Source organism: Somniosus microcephalus, chromosome 3, assembly GCF_052327205.1.
Source record: "Somniosus microcephalus isolate GS21.2 chromosome 3, FLI_Smic_1.0, whole genome shotgun sequence".
Lineage (NCBI taxonomy): Eukaryota > Metazoa > Chordata > Chondrichthyes > Squaliformes > Somniosidae > Somniosus > Somniosus microcephalus.
The window spans coordinates 370,173,587-370,198,794 of NC_140989.1; the positions used below are offsets into that span (position 1 = coordinate 370,173,587).

General features: G+C 45.9%; 1 protein-coding gene across 1 annotated transcript in view; it reads left to right on the forward strand.

The window, feature by feature from the left end:
• Nucleotides 1–25,208, forward strand: part of henmt1 (HEN methyltransferase 1) — a 69,795-nt gene that overhangs the window by 20,387 nt on the left and 24,200 nt on the right. The window contains 3 exon segments of the mRNA XM_085983591.1: nt 18,126–18,238; nt 19,363–19,381; nt 19,383–19,498. Coding sequence (XP_085839717.1) covers nt 18,126–18,238; nt 19,363–19,381; nt 19,383–19,498 — 248 coding nt within the window.

The window sequence follows — 25,208 nt, forward strand, 5'->3', positions numbered from 1 at the left end:
AAATATCTTCTATCCTCGGAAGAGGATACTGTACCGTGTGAAGGACCGGGTTTACCGTCACCTTGAAGTCTCCACAGATGCGAATTTTTCTCTGTTCTTCAGATTTATCATTATTCAATGCTTTCTTCATGACTGGAACGATGGGTGTTGCCCACTCGCTCCAATCTATTTTGGATAATACGCCTGCATTTTCCAAATTCTCCAGCTCTGCCTCGACTGCTGGACGAATTGCGTATGGCACTGGTCTTGCTTTAAAAAACTTGGGAATTGCTGCATCTTCCACTTTTATTGAGGCGGTGATGCCTTTCAAGGTTCCTAGTTTCTCTTGAAACACTTCTTTGGCGTTGGCCAAGATGTCTTTTAATTGTTCAGGTATGACGTCATCATCGTTTTTTTTCTTACTGGTCACTGTCAGTGCCTGAATGGAGTGCCAGTCTCAACGTATTTTCCTGATCCATTCACGTCCTAACAGCGGTGGACCACCATCTTGTAGAATGTATAAATACAACTTTTGTATTTCCTTGCCGTTGTATACAACAGGCACCCTTATTTTTCCTTTGGGGTATACTTCTGCCCCGTATATGTTTTTAAGATAATGGATGTGTCTTTTAAAGGTATATGCGGAAATAGCCTCTCGTAATCCCGTCGATTTATTACGGTCAGAGCTGATCCTGTATCTAGCTCCATTTTAACTGGGGACCCTGCTATCGTGAGGGTAACCCAAATGGTCTGGTAATCATCTTTGGCAAGTACATTATGTAATTTGAGACAGCTTAGTCTCTAGTTTTCGGAGTCGCTATCGCTCTTCTGGTCTTCGGAGCTACTGTCCGTCATCATTTGTACCTTTCTGTACTTTTCTTTATTGATTTTGTTTTTCCTGTCTGGATTTATTTTGTCCAGATCGGCATACCCGTGCAATGTGTCCAATCTTTCCGCATTGCCTGCATGCTTTGTCCTTGAACCAGCAGTCCCTCTGGTCATGGGTGGATCTGCCACAGCGATAACATCTCTCGAAACCCTGTGTCGTTTCATGGGTGCCGAAGTCCTGTGTCTTTTGTTGTATTTCTGCAACTCCTCTTGCGGCTGCTTCGTATGATACAGCCATACTGAAAGCCTTGTCCAGTGTTAAATCTTTTTCAGAAAGCAGCCTTTTCTGTGTTCCTTCACTTAAGAGACCGCAGACGAATTTGTCTCGAAGATAATCTGCTAGTCCTGCCCCGAATTGGCAGTGTTTTGATAGCTTTCTTAATTCGGTGAGGTAATCAGCGTTACTTTCATTCTTGTGTTGATTTCTCTTGAAGAATTTGAATCGTTCCGCTATCAGCAGCGGTGTTGGGTTTAAGTGCTCCTGTAGGGTATCAACAATTTCTTTAAAATCCTTGTCCTTTGGTTTGGCTGGAGTGATTAAATTTCGTAACAGCCCGTATGTCTTTGCGCCCATTAGATTCAGCAGTACTGAAGCTTTTTTTTCATCTTCTATTCCATTTGCAGTGCAATATACCTCCACTCTTTCCACATATGTGGTCCAATCCTGTATCTCGCTATCAAAAGCATCAATATTGCCAGACTTAGGTACCTTAGAAAAGATATGGCGCTTCCCGCGCTTTTCTTTCTTTTCTGCAGAAAAGATATGGCGCTTCCCGCGCTTTCCCGCCGCTGCTGCCGATGACAACGCTGTTTCCCGCGGTTTCCGTTCTTTATTTATTTATTTACAGTTGGAGACTCGTTCCCGCCGGACTTTCTCTCTAGGTCTGAACGCCGACCTGTTTGCAGCGCCGGCCGTCTCCCGAGTGCTCCCTCCCCGTCTGTTACTGCTTGCCTCCGCTTTCGCTGCTTGGCCCAGCTGTAAAACCAGCCGCTGGAGCCCCAGCCTGACGCCCAGGAAGGATTAGCGCAGTACCTGCCACCAGCTTGGTCAGCTGGTGAAACCACAGCTTTTTTCACTTTCTTGATTCTTCTGGACGCCAGAGGAATCGATGTCCTTGAGGTGCTGCCGAATTGCAGGTAAGTCCGTTTCCACTTCGTCGCCACTGTTGTGTCTGTGTGTTGATAGAGACACTGAAGACAGGAGTAGGTTTCATAGGTGTTTACGAAGCAAAGTCTGGAGGGGAACTAACGGATATAACACAATATACAGGCTTATATAGCCCGAGTGGTCATTACCGGCATTACAGCACACATGGGGCTCTTAAAGGCACATACACTACACTTTGTACTTCAGTACTTTCCAGTTTCTTGCCATAAAGATAATAACTTGCTCTACGATTTTTCCTGCCAAAGTGCACAACCTCACACTTTCCAGTATTGTATTCCATCTGCCAAATCTCTGCCTACTTACTTAGCCTGTCTATGTCACACTGCAGGTTTTTTATGTCCTCCTCACTCACTACTTTCCATCCCATCTTAGTATCATCTGCAAACTTTGATATGTTACACTCGGTCCCCTCCTCCAAATCGTTAATATAGATTGTAAAGAGTTGGGGACCCAGCACTGACCCCTGCGGAACACCACTAGTTAGTGATTGCCAGGCTGAGAATGAACCATTTATCCCAACTCTCTGCCTTCTGTTAGATAGCCAATCCTCTATCCATGCCAGAATATTACCCCCAATCCCGTGATTTTTTATCTTAAGCAATAATCTTTTGTGTGGCACCTTGTCAAATGCCTTTTGGAAGTCTAAATACACTACGTCCACTGGTTCCCCTTTATCCACCCTATATGTTACATCCTCAAAGAACTCCAGCAAATTTGTCAAACATGACTTCCCCTTCATAAAACCATGCTGACTTTGTCCTATTAAATTATGATTATCCAAATGTCCTGTTACTGTCTCCTATATAATGGACTCCAAAATTTTACCTACCACAGATGTTAGGCTAACCGGCCTATAGTTTCCAGCCTTCTGTCTACTGCCCTTTTTAAATAAGGGTGTTACATGAGCAGTTTTCCAGTCGGCCGGGACCTTTGCTGAGTCCAGGGAGTTTTGGAAAATTATTACCAATGCATCCACAATCCCTACCGCCACTTTCCTCAAGATCCTAGGATGTAAGCCATCAGGTCCAGGTGATTTATCCTCCTTGAGTCCCATTATTTTACCGAGTACCACTTCCTTCGTGATTTTGATCGTGTTTAGCTCCTCCCCCCCCCTATAGCCCCCTGTTTGTCCAGTGTTGGGATATTCTTAGTGTCCTCTACTGTAAAGACTGATACAAAATATTCATTCAGTGTTTTTGCCATCTCCATATTTCCCACCATTAATTTCCCGGTCTCATCCTCTAAGGGACCAACATTTACTTTAGCCACCCTTTTTCTTTTTATATAACTATAAAAACTCTTACTATCTGTTTTTATATTTTTTGCTAATTTACTTTCATAATCTATCTTCCCTTTCTTAATCAATCTTTTTGTTATTTTTTGCTGTCTTTTAAAGTTTTCCCAATCCTCTATCCTCCCACTAGATTTGGCTACCTTATATGCCCTTGTTTTTAGTCGAATACTATCCTTAATTTCTTTACTTAGCCACGGATGGCTGTCTTTTCTTTTACACCCTTTTCTTCTCAGTGGAATATATATTTTTTGGAAGTTGTAAAATAACTCCTTAAATGTACACCACTGACCATGTATCGTCTTACCCTTTAATCTATTTTCCCAATCCACTCTACTCAATTCCGCTCTCATACCTTCATAGTCTCCTTTATTCAAGCTTAGCACGCTTGTTTGAGATCCAACCTTCTCACCCTCTAATTGAATATGGAATTCAACCATGTTATGGTCACTCATTCCAAGGGGATCCTTTACTAGGACATTTTTAATTAATCCTGTCTCGTTACACAGGACCAGATCTAAGGTTGCTTGCCCCCTGGTCGGTTCAGTTACATACTGCTCAAGAAACCCATCCCTAATACACTCAATGAACTCATCCTCAAGGCAGCCCTGCCCAATTTGATTTGTCCAATTAATATGATAGTTAAAATCCCCCATAATTATAGATGTTCCCTTATTACAAGCCTGAACTATTTCCTGATTGATACTCCGTCCAACAGAGTTGCAACTGTTCGGAGGCCTATAGACTGCGCCCACTAGTGTTTTTTTCCCCTTATTATTCCTTACCTCCACCCAAACTGTTTCATTATCCTGATCTTTTGACCCAATATCATTTCTCTGTATTACAGTGATTCCTTCCTTTATTAACATAGCCACCCCACCTCCCCTTCCTTCCTGCCTGTCCTTCCTGATCGTTAAATAACCTGGTATGTTTAATTCCCAGGCATTGTCACCCTGCAGCCATGTTTCTGTAATGGCCACAAGATCATACCCATATGTAGTTATTTGTGCCATTAACTTGTCTATTTTGTTACGAATGCTACGTGCATTCAGATAGAGAACTTTCAAATATGTTTTGTGACACTTAGTTCCTGCTTTTTCCCTTTTTTTTATTTTACCTTTTACTCCATACCTTCTGCCCCTTCCTGACACGCTCTGGTTTTTAATTTCCCCACTGCTACCTAAGTCTATGACCTTCTCTGTTGTCATTTTTATTATTTGCTCTCTAGGAACCTCCCCCCCACTAGTTAGTTTAAAGCCCTCTCTACAGCCCTAGTTATATGATCCGCCAGGACTCTAGTCCCAGCACTGGCCAAGTGAAGCCCGTCCCAACGGAACAGCTCCGTCCCGCCCCAGTACTGGTGCCAGTGTCCCAGGAAGCAAAACCCATTTCTCCCACACCAGTCTTTGAGCCACGCATTTAACTCTCTAATTTTATTTGTCCTAGCCAAATTCGCTCGTGGCTCAGGTAATAATCCAGAGATTATTACCCTTTAGGTTCTGTTTTTTAATTTGACCCCTAGCTTCTCATACTCCTTTAACAGAACCGGCTTCCTAGTCCTATCTACGTCGTTGGTACCAACATGGACCACGACAACTGGATCCACCCCCTCCCACTGCAAGTTTCTTTCCAGCCCAGAGGAGATGTCCTTAACCCTGGCACCGGGTAGGCAACACAGCCTTCGGGACTCTCGCTCTCGGCTGCAGAGAACTCTATCTATCCCCCTAATAATACTATCCCCTGCCACTACAACATTTCTATTTACTCCCCCCCTCTTGAATGGCCCCCTGTTCCACGGTGCTGTGGCCAGGTTGCTCATCCTCCCTGCAGTCCCTGCTCCTGTCCCCACAGGGAGTAAGAACCTCGAACCTGTTGGACAAGAGCAAGGGCTGCGGCTCTTCCAGCTCTACCTCCTGGATCCCCGTACCTGCCTCACTCGTAGTCACACCGTCCTGTCCCTGACCATGGGCTACATCTGAATTAATTAACTTCATAGGTGTGACCACCTCCTGATACACAGAGTCCAGGTACTTCTCCCCCTCCCTGATGTGTCGCAGTGTCTGAAGTTCAGACTCCAGCTCATCAACACGGAGCTGGAGTTCCTGTAGCAGCAGACACTTGTCACAGACGTAATCACCGAGAGCCTCAATGGGGTTCACCGGCTCCCACATCTCGCAACAGTAACACATCACCTGCTCCATTCTATGTAATTAATTAAATTTTTTATTTGTTAGTTATGGACACCCTCTGCCCGATTTTAGATGCTAGTATCTCCTTTAATTAATTGGATTTAAATTAAATCAATCCCTCTAGTTACACCAGTTAAATGGTTTACCAACAGTCACTCTGCACCAGAAAGGCCTTATTAACTGCAACCCACAGAGTTAAAGTTTGAAAAGAGCACCTAACACCCCACTTACCCTAATTCACACTAACCCAAATGCACAGCACTCTTTGATGACTCGCACTAGGACTGGTCTATTTATGCTGTTTGTTTGTTTACAGCCAAATGAGTCACCCCTGCTGATTGGTTAGAAAACTGGTTTCCACTGCCTGCTGTGCCAATTTACTCCTACTGCAGTGTAACCTTGTTTTACTCTTCTTAAACCAACAGAATCCCAAATATTTAACTTTTCCCCTTTACTTAAACTGCTTAAGTAATCTTATCAAGAATGATTTAAAGAGAAATAACAATTAAAGAACTCTCACACTTACCCAAACTCACAGCACTCTTTGATGGCTGCCCCCTCGTTCTAGTTTCACCCATCATTGGGAACATCCTCACCGCATCCACCCGATCAAGCCCCTTCACAATCTTATATGTTTCAATAAGATCGCCTCTCATTCTTCGGAACTCCAATGAGTAGAGTCCCAATCTACTCAACCTCTCCTCATATGACCACCCCCTCATCCCCGGGATTAACTGAGTGAACCTTCTTTGTACTGACTCGAGAGCAAGTATGTCTTTTCTTAAGTATGGACACCAATACTGTATGCAGTATTCCAGGTGCGGTCTCACCAATACCTTGTATAACTGCAGCAATACCTCCCTGTTTTTATATTCTATCCCCCTAGCAATAAAAGCCAACATTCCATTGGCCTTCTTGATCACTTGCTGCACCTACATACTAACATTTTGAGTTTCGTGCACCAGGACCCCCAGATCCCTTTGTACTACAGTACTTTTCAGTTTCTTGCCATTAAGATAATAACTTGCTCTATGATTTTTCCTGCCAAAGCGCATAACCTCACACTTTCCAGTATTGTATTCCATATGCCAAATCTCTGCCCACTTACTTAGCCTGTCTATGTCACACTGCAGGTTTTTTATGTCCTCCTCACACACTACTTTCCCTCCCATCTTAGTATCATCTGCAAACTTTGATATGTTACACTTGGTCCCCTCCTCCAAATCGTTAATATAGATTGTAAAGTGTTGGGGACCCAGCACTGACCCCTGCGGAACACCACTAGTTACTGATTGCCAGTCTGAGAATGAACCATTTATCCCAAATCTCTGCTTTCTGTTAGAGAGCCAATTCTCCACCCACGCCAGAATATTACCCCCAATCCCGTGATTTTTTATCTTGAGCAATAATCTTTTGTGTGGCACCTTGTCAAATGCCTTTTGGAAGTCTAAATACACTACGTCCACTGGTTCTCCTTTATCCACCATGTATGTTACTTCCTCAAAGAACTCAAGCAAATTTGTCAAACATGACTTCCCCTTCATGAAACCATGCTGAGTTTGTCCTATTAAATTATGTTTATCCAAATGTCCCGTTACTGTCTCCTTCATAATGGACTCTAACATTTTACCAACCACAGATGTTAGGCTAACAGGTCTATAGTTTCCAGCCTTCTGCCTACTACCCTTTTTAAATAAGGGTGTTACATTAGCAGTTTTCCAATCTGCCGGGACCTTTGCTGAGTCCAGGGAGTTTTGGAAAATTATTACCAATGCATCCACAATCCCTACCGCCACTTCCCTCAAGACCCTAGGATGTAAGCCATCAGGTCCAGGGGATTTATCCGGCTTAAGTCCCATTATTTTACCAAGTACCACTTCCTTAGTGATTTTAATCGTATTTAGCTCCTCTCCCCCTAGAGCCCCCTGTTTGTCCAGTGTTGGGATTGTCTTAGTGGTCTCTACTGTAAAGACTGATACAAAATATTTGTTCAGCGTTTTTGCCATCTCCATGTTTCCCACCATTAATTTCCCAGTCTCATCCTCTAAGGGACCAACATTTAGTTTAGCCACCCTTTTTCTTTTTATATAACTATAGAAACTTTTGCTATCAGTTTTTATATTTTTTGCTAATTTACTTTCATAATCTATCTTCCCTTTCTTAATCAATCTTTTTGTTATTTTTTGCTGTCTTTTAAAGACTACCCAATCTTCTATCCTCCCACTAGATTTGGCTACCTTATATGCACTTGTTTTTAGTCGGATACTATCCTTAATTACTTTACTTAGCCACGGATGGCTATCTTTTCTTTTACACCCTTTTTTCCTCAGTGGAATATATATTTTTTGGAAGTTGTAAAATAACTCCTTAAATGTACACCACTGATCATGTACCGTCTTACCCTTTAATCTATTTTCCCAGTCCACTCTAATCAATTCCTCTCTCATACCTTCAAAGTCTCCTTTATTCAAGCTTAGCACGCTTGTTTGAGATCCAACCTTCTCACCCTCTACTTGAATATGGAATTCAACCATGTTATGGTCACTCATTCCAAGGGGATCCTTTACTAGGACATTTTTAATTAATCCTGTCTCATTACACAGGACCAGATCTAAGGTTGCTTGCCCCCTGGTCGGTTCAGTTACACACTGCTGAAGAAACCCATCCCTAATAAATCCCCAAGGCCTGATAATCTGCATCCTAGGGTACTTAAGGAAGTGGCCCTAGAAATAGTAGATGCATTGCTGGTCATCTTCCAAAATTCGATAGATTCTGGACCAGTTCCCATGGATTGGAGGGTAGCTAATGTAACCCCACTATTGAAAAAAGGTGCTATAGAGAAAACAGGGAATTATAGACCGGTAAGCCTGACATCGGTAGTGGGGAAAATGCTAGAGTCCATTATAAAAGATGTAATAGCAGAGCACTTGGAAAACAGTGATAGGATCAGACAAAGTCAACATGGATTTACAAAAGGTAAATCGTGCTTGACTAATCTACTGGAATTTTTTGAGGATGTAACTGGTAGAATAGATAAGGGAGAACCAGTGGATGTGGTGTATTTGTACTTTCAGAAGGCTTTCGATAAGGTCCCGCATAAGAGATTAGCGTGTAAAATTAAGGCACATGGGATTGGGGACAACGTACTGACTTGGATAGAGAACTGGTTGGCAGACAGGAAGCAAAGAGTTGGAATAAACGGCTCTTTTTCCGAGTGGCAGGCAGTGACTTGTGGGGTACCGCAGGGACCCCAGCTATTCACAATATATATTAATGATCTAGACAAGGGAACTAGATGTAATATCTTCAAGTTTGCAGACGACACAAAGCTGGGTGGGCAGGTGTGCCGTGAGGAGGATGCCAAGAAACTCCAGTATGATTTGGACAGGTTGAGTGATTGGGCAGATGCAGTATAATGTGGATAAATGCAAGGTTATCCACTTTGGTGGCAAAAACAGGAAGGCAGATTATTATCTGAACGGCAATAGATTGGGAGAAGGGGAAGTGCAATGAGACCTGGGTGTCCTTGTGCACCAGTCGCTGAAGGTAAGCATGCAGGTGCAGTAGGCGGTTAAGAAGGCAAATGGTATGTTGGCCTTTGTAGCAAGAGGATTTGAGTACAGGAACAAGGATGTCTTGCTGCAGTTGTACAGGGCCTTGGTGAGACCACACCTTGAGTATTGTGTGCAGTTTTGGTCGCCTTATCTGAGGAAGGATGTTCTTGCCATGGAGGGAGTGCAGCGAAGATTCACCAGACTGATACCTGGGATGGCAGGAATGACGTATGAGGAGAGATTGGGTCGATTGGCATTATACTCGCTGGAGTTTCGAAGAATGAGAGGGGATCTCATTGAAACTTATAAAATTCTTGCAGGACTAGACAGACTAGATGCAGGAAGGATGTTCCCGATGGCGGGGGAGTCCAGAACCAGGAGTCACATTCTAAAGATAAGGGGTAAGCCATTTAGGACAGAGATGAGGAGGAATTTCTTCACCCAGACAGTGGTGAACCTGTGGAATTCTCTACCACAGAAGGCAGTTTACGCCATGTCATTAAATATATTCAAGAAGGAGTTAGATATATTTCTTAAGGCTAAAGGGATCAAGGGATATGAGGCGAAGGCAGGGACAGGGTACTGAGTTTGGATGATCAGCCATGATCTCATTGAATGGCGGAGCAGGCTTGAGGCGCCGAATGGCCTACTCCTGCTCCTATCTTCTATGTTTCTATGTTTAACAGGTAGTTAACAGGCAGTTAAGAGACATTTTCCCATTTTGTCGGGGAACCCTGCCAGGGTAAGTGGGTCTGTTGCTATGTTTGTGTATAGATGACAGCTGCAGAAGTGGTGTGAAGGATGCAATGGGACACTGGTGAGTATCAGAGTTAAGGAAATGTTGGGAAAGTCATTTTTAATGTGTTTAGATTTTTCTGTAGGTCATAAGCTTTTAAGTGTTTCTGTGGCCTCACCTCATTGGGAGAAGTGACAGATTGCTTCTGTACCCTCACCTACAGCTGCCATCTGTTTTATCCTAAGGAGAGAGTCATTGAAGAACCTGGGTGCAAGGGCTCACCTTTGTGCAGTGATTGTCAGTGTTTGACAGCAACTCAATGCTGTCAAATACTGACAGATCATCTGTCAAAAATAAAAGGTTCATCTTCTTCTTAAGCAGTCCCTCGGAACCGAGGATGACTTGCTTCCACACTAAAAATGAGTTCTCAGGTGACTGATGAGTCCAATGCGGGACCTACAGTCTCTGTCACAGGTGGGGCAGACGGTGGTTGAAGGGGTGGGTGGGTGGGGTGCTTGGGTTGACATGCGCTCCTTGCGCTGTTTGCGCTTGGCTTCCGCTTGCTCCTGGCGAAGAGACCCGAGGTGTTTGCCACCTTCCCAGATGCTTCTCCTCCACTTTGTGCGGTCTTGGGCCAGGGATTCCCAGGTGTCGGTGGGGATGTTGCACTTTTTCAAGGAGGCTTTGAGGGTGTCCTTGAAGTATTTCCTCTGCCCACCTGAGGCTCTCTTGCCGTGTCTGAGCTCCGAGTAGAGCGCTTGTTTTGGGAGTCTCGTATCGGGCATGCGGACAATGTGACCCGCCCATCGGAGCTGATCGAGTGTGGTCAAAGCTTCGATGCTCGGGATGTTGGCCTGAGCAAGAGCACTGATGTTGGTGCGCCTATCCTGCCAATGGATTTGCAGGATCTTGCAGAAGCAGCGTTGGTGGTACCTCTCCAGTGCTTTGAGGTGCCTGCTGCACATGGTCCATGTCTCTGTGGCATACAGGAGGGCGGGTATCACTACTGCTCTGTAGACCATGAGCTTGGTGCTGGGTTTGAGGTCCTCGTCTTCAAACACTCTCTTCCTCAGGCGACTGAAGACTGCAATGGCACACTGAAGGCGGTGTTGGACTTCGTCATCGACGTCTGCCCTTGTTGACAGTAGGCTCCCGAGGTATGGAAAGTGGTCCACGTTGTCCAAGGCCTCGTAATGGATTTTGATCATCGGGGAGCAGTACTGTGTGGCGGGGGCAGGTTGGTAGAGGACCTTTGTCTTACGGATGTATAGTGTAAGGCCCATGCTCTCGTACGCTTCGGTGACGGTGTTCGACCTCAGCGTGTGTGTGCAGACACAAGCGTCGTCTGCATACTGTAATTTGATGACAGAGGATCGGACAACCTTGGATCTGGACTAGAGGTGATGGAGGTTGAACAGTTTCCCATTTGTTCTGTAGATTAGCTCCACTCTAGCAAGGAGCTTACTGAGGGTGAGATGGAGCATTGCAGCCAGGAAGAACGAGAAGAGCGTTGGTGCGATAACACAGCCTTGTTTGACCCCGGTCCATATCGGAATTGGGTCTGTGGTGGATCCGTTGGTCAGCATCACGGCTTGCATGTCGTCGTGAAGCAGGCGGAGGATGGTGACAAACTTTTGAGGGCTGCCGAATTTGAGGAGGACACTCCATAATCCCTCACAGTTGACGGTATCGAAGGCCTTTGTGAGGTCAAGGAAGACCATGTACAGCGGTTGGTGCTGTTCCCTGCATTTCTCTTGTAATTGACGCCCAGTGAAGATCATGTCCATTGTGTCCCTTAGTAGGCGGAATCAGCATTGTGACTCTGGGAGGAGCTTTTCAGCCACTTGGATAAGGCGATTGAAGAGGATTCTTGCGATGACTTTCCCTGTGGCAGACAGCAGGGAAACTCCTCTGTAATTACCGCAATCGGACTTGTCACCTTTCTTGAAGATGGTCACAATTACGGCGTCTCTGAGATCCCCTGGCATGCTCTCCTCCTTCCAAATAAGAGAAATGAGTTCATGTATTCGCGCCAGTAGTGCTTCTCCGCCATGTTTTACTCCCTCGGTGGGGATTCCATCTGCTCCTAAGGCCTTGTTCTTCAGTTGTTGGATGGCCTTTTCAACCTCATGCCGGGCTGGGGTTGTGCTGAGATGGTGGCGGGTAGCATGCTGCGGAATGGAGTTGAGGACACTCGCGTCAAAGACAGAGTCTCGGTTAAGGAGATCTTCGAAGTGCTCCTTCCAGCGGGCACTGACTGCCTCTCTGTCCTTGATGAGTACCTCTCCGTTCTTGGCCCGCAGTGGGGTAGGACCTTGGGTGCTTGGGCCGTAGGTGGTCTTGACTGCGCTAAAGAATCCACGCATGTTATGGTTGTCGGCTAGCTGCTGGATCTCCTGCGCTTTCTCCACCCACCACCTGTTCTTTAGGTCGCGAGCTTTTTGCTGGACCTCGGCCTTCAGGCGTCTGTAGAGCTGCTTTCTTGCTCTTGAGTTGTGTTGCTGTTTCCAGATCAGGAATGCCTTGCGCTTGCAGCTTATTAGCTCCTGGATCTCGAGGTCGTTCTCGTCGAACCAGTCTTGGTGTTTCCTGGTCGAGTGACCGAGCGTCTCTTCACAGGTGCTGATTATGGAGGCCTTGAGTGCAGACCAGGCGCTGTGGACATTCTGTGTCTCTGAATCACTGGGAGTCATCAGGTTGGTTGTGAGGTGCAGGCTGAATAGGGCTTACTTAGCAGAGTGTTTGAGTGCTCCAGCGTTGATTTTCCTGCGGCACTGCTTCTGTTGCCGCCGCTGTTTTGGGGCTACGTTGATGGAGATGACAGAGCGGATTAGGCGGTGGTCTGTCCAGCAGTTGTCAGCTCCTGTCATGGCGCAGGTGATGCGGATGTCCTTGCGGTCCCTCACTCGGACGATGACGTAGTCCAGCAGATGCCAGTGCTTGGAGCAAGGGTGTTGCCATGAAGCCTTGTACTTGTCTCTCTGACGGAACAAGGTGTTGGTTATGACAAGGCCAGGTTCTAAGCATTTCTTCAGGCGGAGGGTACCGTTGGAGTTGGCTTTCCCTACCCCCTCTCTGCCGATCACACCTCCTCAGAGGTCTGTGTCCTTTCCAACTCTGGCGTTAACGTTGCCAAGGAGGATCAGCATGTCGCCCGTTGGGACTCGGGACAGGGATTGTTCGAGGCTGGAGTAGAATTCCTCTTTGGTCTCGTCTGTGGCTTCCAGTGTAGGGGCACATGCACTGATGACCGTAGCGCACTGGTTCCGGGCTAGGGTGAGCCGTAGAGTCATGAGGCGTTCATTTATTCCACAAGGGGAGTCTCTGAGACGTTCAACTAGCTCATTTTTTATGGAGAAGCCGACCCCATGGAGGCGGCGTTCTTCTTCAGGTTTGCCTTTCCAGAAGAAGGTGTAACCACCGCCTTGCTCCTTGAGCTGGCCTTCCCCTGCCCGCCGGGTCTCGCTTAGGGCGGCGATGTCAATGTCGAAACATCTGAGCTCCCGGGCACGATAGCAGTACGGCTTTCCGGTCTGTCGCTGTTGGGGTTGTCCATGAGGGTCCTGATGTTCCAGGTCCCGAACTTCATTTTAAAGGGTGGAAGATGCCTGTGCGTGAATTCTTTTAACGTAGGATGGCCGTTGCACACCAGATAGTCATTGCCTGGCACTTCTGTGGCGCGAATGTTACCTGCCACTTATCAGCCCAAGCCTGAACGTCGTCCAGGTCTTGTTGCATGAGGGCATGGACTGCTTCATTATCTGTGGAGTTGCGAATGGCGCTGAACACTGTGCAGTCATCAGCGAACATCCCTATGTCTGACCTTATATTGGAGGGAAGGTCATTGGTGAAGCAGCTGAAGATGGTTGGGCCTAGGACACTGCTCTGAAGAACTCCTGCAGCGATGTCCGCAGGGATTGGTCCTTGGACCCCAGCTATTCACAATATATATTAATGATCTGGACGAGGGAACTAGATGTAATATCTCCAAGTTTGCAGATGGCACAAAGCTGGGTGGGCGTGTGTGCTGTGAGGAGCATGCCGAGAAACTGCAGGATGATTTGGACAGGTTGGGTGATTGGGCAGAAACATGGCAGATGCAATATAACGTGGATAAATGCGAGGTTATCCACTTTGGTGTCAAAAACAAGAAGGCAGATTATTATCTGAATAGTAGTAGATTGGGAGAAGGGGAAGTGCAACGAGACCTGGGCGTCCTTGTGCACCAGTCGCTGAAGGTAAGCATGCAGGTGCAGCAGGCGGTTAAGAAGGCAAATGGCATGTTGGCCTTCGTAGCGAGAGGGTTTGAGTACAGGAACAAGGATGTCTTGCTGCAGTTGTACAGGGCCTTGGTGAGACCACATCTTGAGTATTGTGTGCAGTTTTGGTCGTCTTATCTGAGGAAGGATGTTCTTGTCATGGAAGGAGTGCAGCGAAGATTCACCAGGCTGATACCTGGGATGGCAGGAATGACGTATGAGGAGAGATTGGATTGATTGGGCTTGTACTCGCTGGAGTTTAGAAGAATGAGAGGGGAACTCATTGAAACTTATAAAATTCTAACAGGACTGGACAGACTAGATGCAGGAAGGATGTTCCTGATGGTCGGGGAGTCCAGAACCAGGGGTCACAGTCTAAGGATAAAGGGTAAGCCATTTAGGACAGAGATGAGGAGGAATTTCTTCACCCAGAGAGTGGTGAACCTGTGGAATTCTCTACCACAGAAGGCGGTAGAGGCCAATTCATTAAATATATTCAAGAAGGAGTTGGATATATTTCTTAAGGCTAAAGGGATCACAGGATATGGGGAGAAAGCAGGGACAGGGTACTGAATTTGGATTAACAACAGAAAATGCTGGAAAAACTCAGCAGGCCAGGCAACATCCGTGGAGAGAAATTAGAGTCGACGTTTCGGCTTGAAACCCTTTTTCAAAACTGGAAAGAAAATGAAATAGACGAAAGGAGGGCTGGGGAGGGAACAAAAGAAGTGAATAGACATTAAGAGGTATTCAAAACGAGACGAGATGGTGATAGGACTAGTAAAGAGACAAAAGACGGCTTAGATTAGGTGTGAAATGCACTGGCAGAATGAGAGATAGCTGCCATGTAAAAAAAAAAGAGAGGGAAGTCGGGTGGCGGGGGGCGGGGTGGGGGGGGCCGGGGGGAGGGAAAACCCAAAACAAAGGGGTGGGGAAAAAAAATATTCGTAAAAATGTAATAGGGGCCAAGGTTATGATCTGAAATTATTGAACTCGATATTGAGTCCGGGAGGCTGCAAAGTATCTAATCGGAAGATGAGGTGCTGTTCCTCGAGTTTACGTTGAGCTTCCGTGGAACAATACAAGAGGCCAAGGACGGTGAGGTCCGAGTGGGAATGGAGCGGTGAATTAAAATGACAGGCGACCGGAAGCTCGGGGTCACCCTTACGGACACCCTTACGGTCGCCTGTCATTTTAATTCACCGCTCCATTCCCACTCGGACCTTTCCAGTTTTGAAAAAGGGTTTCAACCCGAAACGTCGACTCTAATTTCTCTCCACAGATGTTGCCTGGCCTGCTGAGTTTTTCCAGCATTTTCTGTTGTAATTTCGGATTTCCAGCATCAGCAGTATTTTGCTATCGTACTGAATTTGGATGATCAGCCATGATCACATTGAATGGCGGTGCAGGCTCGAGGGGCCGAATGGCCTACTCCTGCTCCTATCTTCTATGGTTCTATGTTTCTATGTCTTGGGGCTGTGATGATTGACCTTCAACCACCACAACCATCTTCCTTTGTGCTAGGTATGACTCCAGCCAGTGGAGCGTTTTCCCCTGATTCCCATTGACTTCAGTTTTACTAGGGCTCCTTGATGCCAGACTCGGTCAAATGCTGCCTTGATGTCAAGGGCAGTCACTCTCACCTCACCTCTGGAATTCAGCTCCTTTGTCCATGTTTGGACCAAGGCTGTAATGAGGTCGGGAGCCGAGTGGTCTTGGCGGAACCCAAACTGGGCATCCGTGAGCAGGTTATTGGTGAGTAAGTGCCGCTTGATAGCACTGTCGATGACACCTTCCATCACTTTGCTGATGATTGAGAGTAGACTGATGGGGCGGTAATTGGCCGGGTTGGATTTGTCCTGCTTTTTGTGGACAGGACATACCTGGGCAGTTTTCCACATTGTTGGATAGATGCCAGTGTTGTAGCTGTACTGGAACAGCTTGGCTAGAGGCGCGGCTAGTTCTGGAGCACAAGTCTTCAGCACAATAGCCAGGATGTTGTCAGGGCCCATAGCCTTTGCTGTATCCAGTGCACTCAGCCGTTTCTTGATATCACGTGGAGTGAATTGAAATGGCTGAAGACTGGCTTCTGTGATGGTGGGGTCCTCAGGAGGAGGCCGATATGGATCATCCACTCGGCACTTCTGGCTGAAGTTGGTTGCAAACGCTTCAGCCTTGTCTTTTGCACTCACGTGCTGGGCTCTACCATCATTAAGGATGGGGATGTTCATGGAGCCTCCTCCTCCCGTTAGTTTAATGGTCCACCACCATTCATGACTGGATGTGGCAGGACTGCAGAGCTTTGATCTGACCCGTTGATTGTGGGATCGCTTAGCCCTGTCTATAGCACTGTTAAGCATGCATGTAGTCCTGTGTTGCTGCTTCCCCAGGTTGGCACCTCATTTTTAGGTACGCCTGGTGCTGTCCTCACCCACAATGCCTCTGTGTTTTCCATCACAATCCCTAGATAGGATTGAGGAGCGGAAGCTTTTTCCCTAATTCTTAGCTGTCAATCATCATAGAATGATACTGCACAGGAGGAGGCCATTTGGCCCATCGTGTCCGTGCCGACTCTTTGAAACAGCTCTCCAATTAGTCCCACTCCCTGCTCTTTCCGCAAATGCTGCCTTGGCTAATTTGAGCTGCTTGAGCAGACTGGGATTTGAAACATAGAAACATAGAAGATAGGAGCAGGAGTCGGCCATTCGGCCCTTCGAGCCTGCTCCGCCATTCAATGAGATCATGGCTGATCGTCCAAATTCAGTACCCTGTCCCTGCCTTCTCCCCATACCCCTTGATCCCTTTAGCCTCAAGAAATATATCCAACTCTTTCTTGAATATATTTAATGAACTGGCCTCCACCGCCCTCTGTGGCAGAGAATTCCACAGGTTCACCACTCTCTGGGTGAAGAAATTCCTCCTCATTTCAGTCCTAAATGGCTTACCCCTTATCCTTAGACTGTGACCCCTGGTTCTGGACTCCCCGGCCATCAGAAACATCCTTTCTGCATCTAGTCTGTCCAGACCTGACAGAATTTTATAGGTTTCGATGAGATCCCCTCTCAATCTTCTAAACTCCAGTGAGTATAAGCCCAATTGACACAATCTCTCCTCGTACGTCATTCCTGCCATCCCAGGTATCAGCCTGGTGAATCTTCGCTGCACTCCCTCCATGGCAAGAATGTCCTTCTTCAGGTAAGGTGACCAAAACTGCACACAATACTCAAGGTGCAGTCTCACCAAGGCCCTGTACAACTGTAGCAAGACATCCTTGTTCCTGTACTCAAACCCTCTCGCTACGAATGCCAACATACCATTTGCCTTCTTAACCGCCTGCTGCACCTGCATGCTTACCTTCAGCGACTGGTGCACAAGGACACCCAGGTCTCGTTGCACTTCCCCTTCTCCCAATCTATTGCCATTCAAATAATAATCTGCCTTCCTGTTTTTGCTTGCTGCCTTCTGGCCTGTATGGCTTAATTCAGTTTCCAGATCTTTTCCTTTACAGGTCTTCTGCACGTGGGATGTCACTCGTATTTTAGCTGCTAATCGGGGAAATAGGAGAGGCACTTGGGATGACATAGACCTTTGGAGCATGCCTATCTTTTCATTACTGGTGCCCATGTGATTGGACTGTTTTTAAATCTGTTGATGTTTGGATGATTGGTTGTGTCCTAGTTTTCACTGATAGTCTGCTGTGCATAAGCAAATATTCCGAACCTGGAAAATGTCAGTTCCTCGGACACCAGTGATAAGTGTGCATGTTGCAGGAAGATGTGACACTTGTATCCCTCTCCCAGTGTGTAGCAGCTGAGATAGATGATATAGACTGCTCCCAGGGAATCCCCAAATATAACAACTTGCATTTCTATAGCTCCTGTAACAACAACAACTTCCATTTCTATAGCGCCTGTAACATAGTAAAACAAATATGAAAGGAGAATTAGTTTTGTCTTTTAGTGTATTCAGGTGAAATGATTGATGTGACTGCTTGCCGGTTCTGTAAAATGCTCAGTTATGGGCAGTTAATTAATAATAAACTGCTTATTTACTATTCTCAGGTAGCAGATTTGGGATGTGCTGAATGCACACTGCTGTCACGGTTAAAATTCTGCAGCTATATTGAAGTTCTGGTTGGAGTGGATACAGACTTGGAACTGCTGAAGGATAAAATGTAATGTCTTTCTGATAAATGCTTATCTAAAAATTCCCAGCAGCACCAGGACAGTTATTGTGTTAATTTCCTTCCTCCTCTTCATGTCTTCACCTTCTTAGACTGGAACCATGGAGCTGTCTAAACGAGGGGGAAGAGTTTTAGTGAATGATTTATGAAATTAGTCACAATGTAGGAAACAGTAAATAATTAGTCCTGTGTCAAAATGATGAAATCGGACCTCAATCTGACCCAACCATCTTGATTTGACTTTATTTATTATTTGAATATTTCATGTAGGTAACAGTTGTGTTGCTGGGGTCCAAATGCCTTTCCTGATGACTGTACCTTAGGGCTAACATCCTAAACCTGTTGGCTGCTGAATTTCCTTTACATTTCCTTCAAATTATGACACTGGTTTCATAATATGATGCTGCTGAACATAATTTTCAAAAGAATTCTTTCTTCATAAGAATTGGGAGCTGGAGGAGGCCATTTGGTCCCTCAGGCCTGCTCTGTCATTCAATAAGATCATGGCTAATCTTCTACCTCAACTCCACCTTCCCGCCCGATCCCCATATCCCTTAGTGCCCAAAAATCTATCGCTCTCAGTCTTGAATATGATCAAAGACTGAATGGCAGCACGGTGGCATAGTGGTTAGCACTGTTGCCTCACAGCGCCAGGGACCCGGGTTCGAATCTGGCCTTGGGTGACTGTCTGTGTGGAGTTTGCACATTCTCCCCGTGTTTGCGTGGGTTTCCTCCGGGTGCTCCGGTTTCCTCCCACAGTCCAAAGATGTGCGGGTTAGGTTGATTGGCTATGATAAATTGACCCTTAGTGTTAGGGGGATTAAATACGTGGGGTTACGGGGATAGGGTGGGATATGTGTTGGTGTAGGGGTTACGGGGATCGGGTGGGATATGTGTCGGTGCAGGCTCGATGGGCCAAAATGGCCTCTATCTGCACTGTGGGGTTTCTGTGATTCTGTGATCGGGTAGAGAATTCCAAAGATTCATTTTTAATATCAGAATGAGCTATTTTGTTTAAAAATGGGATGTCGTATGATACTGTTGATGTGCCAATATCACTGTGCTCCTGAAAGATAAATAACTGAGATTAATTTTGACACTTGTGTACCTGGCAGGTATCGCCTCGCGCCCCTGCTCGTGTGAGTATATCCAGCCCAGGGCTTCCCTGTTAACAGTGAGGCTGTACCATGGATCTGTAGCTGTGAAGGACTCTCGTATGTTGGATTGTGACTTTGTTTCCTGCATTGAATTGTAAGTATTTATATGTAACAAAAGCAATAATTGTCAAGTGAACCTGGTCTATTTGATCCTAGTACATTTAAAACGGAGGGTATGTAGATGTGTGAAATGGATGGTGTGCAGATGTGTGAAATGGAGGGTGTGTAGATGTGTGAAATGGAGGGTGTGTAGATGTGTGAAATGGAGGGTGTGTAGATGTGTGAAATGGAGGGTGTGTAGATGTGTGAAATGGAGGGTGTGTAGATGTGTGAAATGGAGGGTGTGTAGATGTGTGAAATGGATGGTGTGTAGATGTGTGAAATGGAGGGTGTGTAGATGTGTGAAATGGAGGGTGTGTAGATGTGTGAAATGGAGGGTATGTAGATGTGTGAAATGGAGGGTATGTAGATGTGTGAAATGGAGGGTGTGCAGATGTGTGAAATGGAGGGTATGTAGATGTGTGAAATGGAGGGTGTGTAGATGTGTGAAATGGAGGGTGTGTAGATGTGTGAAATGGAGGGTGTGTAGATGTGTGAAATGGAGGGTGTGTAGATGTGTGAAATGGATGGTGTGCAGATGTGTGAAATGGAGGGTGTGTAGATGTGTGAAATGGAGGGTATGCAGATGTGTGAAATGGAGGGTATGTAGATGTGTGAAATGGAGGGTGTGTAGATGTGTGAAATGGAGGGTGTGTAGATGTGTGAAATGGATGGTGTGCAGATGTGTGAAATGGAGGGTGTGTAGATGTGTGAAATGGAGGGTATGCAGATGTGTGAAATGGAGGGTATGTAGATGTGTGAAATGGAGGGTGTGTAGATGTGTGAAATGGAGGGTGTGTAGATGTGTGAAATGGATGGTGTGTAGATGTGTGAAATGGAGGGTGTGTAGATGTGTGAAATGGAGGGTGTGCAGATGTGTGAAATGGGTATGTAGATGTGTGAAATGGAGGGTGTGTAGATGTGTGAAATGGAGGGCGTGTAGATGTGTGAAATGGAGGGTGTGTAGATGTGTGAAATGGAGGGTGTGTAGATGTGTGAAATGGATGGTGTGCAGATGTGTGAAATGGAGGGTGTGTAGATGTGTGAAATGGAGGGTATGCAGATGTGTGAAATGGAGGGTATGCAGATGTGTGAAATGGAGGGTATGTAGATGTGTGAAATGGAGGGTGTGTAGATGTGTGAAATGGAGGGTGTGTAGATGTGTGAAATGGAGGGTGTGTAGATGTGTGAAATGGAGGGTGTGTAGATGTGTGAAATGGAGGGTGTGTAGATGTGTGAAATGGAGGGTGTGTAGATGTGTGAAATGGATGGTGTGTAGATGTGTGAAATGGAGGGTGTGTAGATGTGTGAAATGGAGGGTGTGTAGATGTGTGAAATGGAGGGTGTGTAGATGTGTGAAATGGAGGGTGTGTAGATGTGTGAAATGGAGGGTGTGTAGATGTGTGAAATGGAGGGTGTGTAGATGTGTGAAATGGAGGGTGTGTAGATGTGTGAAATGGAGGGTGTGTAGATGTGTGAAATGGAGGGTGTGTAGATGTGTGAAATGGAGGGTGTGTAGATGTGTGAAATGGAGGGTGTGTAGATGTGTGAAATGGATGGTGTGTAGATGTGTGAAATGGAGGGTGTGTAGATGTGTGAAATGGAGGGTATGTAGATGTGTGAAATGGAGGGTGTGTAGATGTGTGAAATGGAGGGTGTGCAGATGTGTGAAATGGAGGGTGTGCAGATGTGTGAAATGGAGGGTATGTAGATGTGTGAAATGGAGGGTGTGTAGATGTGTGAAATGGAGGGTGTGTAGATGTGTGAAATGGAGGGTGTGTAGATGTGTGAAATGGAGGGTGTGTAGATGTGTGAAATGGATGGTGTGCAGATGTGTGAAATGGAGGGTGTGTAGATGTGTGAAATGGAGGGTATGCAGATGTGTGAAATGGAGGGTATGTAGATGTGTGAAATGGAGGGTGTGTAGATGTGTGAAATGGAGGGTGTGTAGATGTGTGAAATGGATGGTGTGCAGATGTGTGAAATGGAGGGTGTGTAGATGTGTGAAATGGAGGGTATGTAGATGTGTGAAATGGAGGGTGTGTAGATGTGTGAAATGGAGGGTGTGTAGATGTGTGAAATGGATGGTGTGTAGATGTGTGAAATGGAGGGTGTGTAGATGTGTGAAATGGAGGGTGTGCAGATGTGTGAAATGGAGGGTGTGTAGATGTGTGAAATGGATGGTGTGCAGATGTGTGAAATGGAGGGTGTGTAGATGTGTGAAATGGATGGTGTGTAGATGTGTGAAATGGAGGGTGTGTAGATGTGTGAAATGGAGGGTGTGTAGATGTGTGAAATGGAGGGTGTGTAGATGTGTGAAATGGATGGTGTGTAGATGTGTGAAATGGAGGGTGTGTAGATGTGTGAAATGGAGGGTGTGCAGATGTGTGAAATGGAGGGTATGTAGATGTGTGAAATGGAGGGTGTGTAGATGTGTGAAATGGAGGGTGTGTAGATGTGTGAAATGGAGGGTGTGTAGATGTGTGAAATGGAGGGTGTGTAGATGTGTGAAATGGATGGTGTGCAGATGTGTGAAATGGAGGGTGTGTAGATGTGTGAAATGGAGGGTATGCAGATGTGTGAAATGGAGGGTGTGTAGATGTGTGAAATGGAGGGTGTGTAGATGTGTGAAATGGAGGGTGTGTAGATGTGTGAAATGGAGGGTGTGTAGATGTGTGAAATGGATGGTGTGTAGATGTGTGAAATGGAGGGTGTGTAGATGTGTGAAATGGATGGTGTGTAGATGTGTGAAATGGAGGGTGTGTAGATGTGTGAAATGGAGGGTGTGTAGATGTGTGAAATGGAGGGTGTGTAGATGTGTGAAATGGAGGGTATGTAGATGTGTGAAATGGAGGGTGTGTAGATGTGTGAAATGGAGGGTGTGTAGATGTGTGAAATGGAGGGTGTGTAGATGTGTGAAATGGAGGGTGTGTAGATGTGTGAAATGGAGGGTGTGTAGATGTGTGAAATGGAGGGTGTGTAGATGTGTGAAATGGAGGGTGTGTAGATGTGTGAAATGGAGGGTATGTAGATGTGTGAAATGGAGGGTGTGTAGATGTGTGAAATGGAGGGTGTGTAGATGTGTGAAATGGAGGGTATGTAGATGTGTGAAATGGAGGGTGTGTAGATATGTGAAATGGAGGGTATGTAGATGTGTGAAATGGAGGGTGTGTCGATGTGTGAAATGGATGATCAACTTTTCCCAGACCTTTCAGGAGTGAAATTAGGAAACGCTTCTACACATAAAGGGTGGTAGAAGTTTGGAACTCTCTTCCGCAAACAGCAGTTGATGCTAGATTAGTTGTTAATTTTAAATCTGAGATTGATAGCTTTTTGTTAACCAAAGGTTTTAAGGGATATGGGCCAAAAGCGGGTATATGGAGTTAGATCACAGATCAGCCACGATCTCATTGACTGGTGGAACAAGCTCGAGGGGCCGAATGGCCTCCTCCTGTTCTTATATGTTCCTCAAAGGATGTGCAGAGGAAACCCAACAGAGAAGTTGCTTTTTATATAAAATAAAGAATCTGGTAAATACTTTTTAGTTCTACAAAATGTGTTTAGATACATTGGGTGAGTTATATTGAAATAGATTAGAGGTGATGTATATTTCATGTGATTGAGGTTGTTGTCGATGCTGGTATTCCATCACTGGGGATGTGCAATCATTGACCGGGATAACAGTGCCCAAAAGTGGAGAGTTTGATTTGGATCAATGACACACTGCCGGCCATATTCTTAATAGGAGGTGGAAGGAATTCTTCTACAAATAACCTCCCAGAGATGTCGGGGAACATAGGGTCTGATGAAAGGGAGGAACTGAAAGAAATCAGTATTTGTAGGGAAATGGTGTTAGGGAACTTGATGGGATTGAAGGCTGATAAATCCCCAGAGCCTGATAATCTACATCCTAGGGTACTTAAGGAAGTGGCCTGAGAAATAGTTGATGCTTTGCTGATCATCTTCCAGCATACGATGGAATCTGGAACAGTACCAGTGGACTGGAGGGTAGCTAATGTTACCCCACTATTCAAAAAAGTGGTAGAGAGAAAACGGGAATTACAGACCGGTAAGCCTGACATCGGTAGTGGGGAAAATGCTAGAGTCCATGATAAAAGATGTAATAGCAGAGCACTTGGAAAACAGTGACAGGATCGGACAAAGTCAACATGGATTTACAAAAGGTAAATCGTGCTTGATTAATCTATTGGAATTTTTTGAGGATGTAACTGGTAAAATAGATAAGGGAGAACCAGTGGATGTGGTGTATTTGGACTTTCAGAAGGCTTTTGATAAGGTCCCGCATAAGAGATTAGCGTGTAAAGTTAAGGCACATGGGATTGGGGGCAAGGTATTGACTTGGATAGAGAACTGGTTGGCAGACAGAAAGCAAAGAGTTGGAATAAACGGGTCTTTTTCCAAGTGGCAAGCAGTGACTAGTGGGGTACAGCAGGGATCGGTCCTTGGGCCCCAGCTATTCACAATATATATTAATGATCTAGACAAGGGAACTAGATGTAATATCTCCAAATTTGCAGACGACACAAAGCTGGGTGGGCGTGTGTGCTGTGAGGAGGATGCCGAGAAACTCCAGGATGATTTGGACAGGTTGGGTGATTGGGCAAAAGCATGGCAGATGCAATATAACGTGGATAAATGCGAGGTTATCCACTTTGGTGACAAAAACAGGAAGGCAGATTATTATCTGAATGGCAATAGATTGGGAGAAGGGGAAGTGCAACGAGACCTGGGTATCCTTGTGCACCAGTCACTGAAGATAAGCATGTAGGTGCAGCAGGCGGTTAAGAAGGCAAATGGCATGTTGGCCTTCGTAGTGAGAGGGTTTGAGTACAGGAACAAGGATGTCTTGCTGCAGTTGTACAGGGCCCTGGTGAGACCACATCTTGAGTATTGTGTGCAGTTTTGGTCGCCTTATCTGAGGAAGGATGTTCTTGCCATGGAAGGAGTTCAGCGAAGATTCACCAGGCTGATACCTGGGATGGCAGGAATGACGTATGAGGAGAGATTGGGTCGATTGGGCTTGTACTCGCTGGAGTTTAGAAGAATGAGAAGGGATCTCATTGAAACTTATAAAATTCTGACAGGACTAGACAGACTAGATGCAGGAAGGATGTTCCCGATGGTCGGGGAGTCCAGAACCAGGGGTCACAATCTAAGGATAAGGGGTAGGCCATTTAGGACAGAAATGAGGAGGAATTTCTTCACCCAGAGAGTGGTGAACCTGTGGAATTCTCTACCACAGAAGGCAGTAGAGGCCAATACATTAAATATATTTAAGAAGGAGTTGGATATATTTCTTAAGGCAAAAGGGATCAAGGGGTATGGGGAGAAAGCAGGGACCGGGTACTGAATTTGGATGATCAGCCATGATTGCATTGAACGGCGGAGTAGGCTCGAGGGGCCAAATGGCCTACTCATAGAGTTATACAGCACAGAAAGAGGCCCTTCGGCCCATCGCATCCGCGCCGGCCATCAAGCCCTGTCTAATCTAATCCCATTTTCCAGCATTTGGTCCGTAGCCTTGTATGCTATGGCATTTCAAGTGCTCATCTAAATGCTTCTTGAATGTTGTGAGGGTTCCTGCCTCTACCACCCTTTCAGGCAGTGAGTTCCAGATTCCAACCACCCTCTGGGTGAAAAAGTTTTTCCTCAAATCCCCTCTAAACCTCCTGCCCCTTACCTTG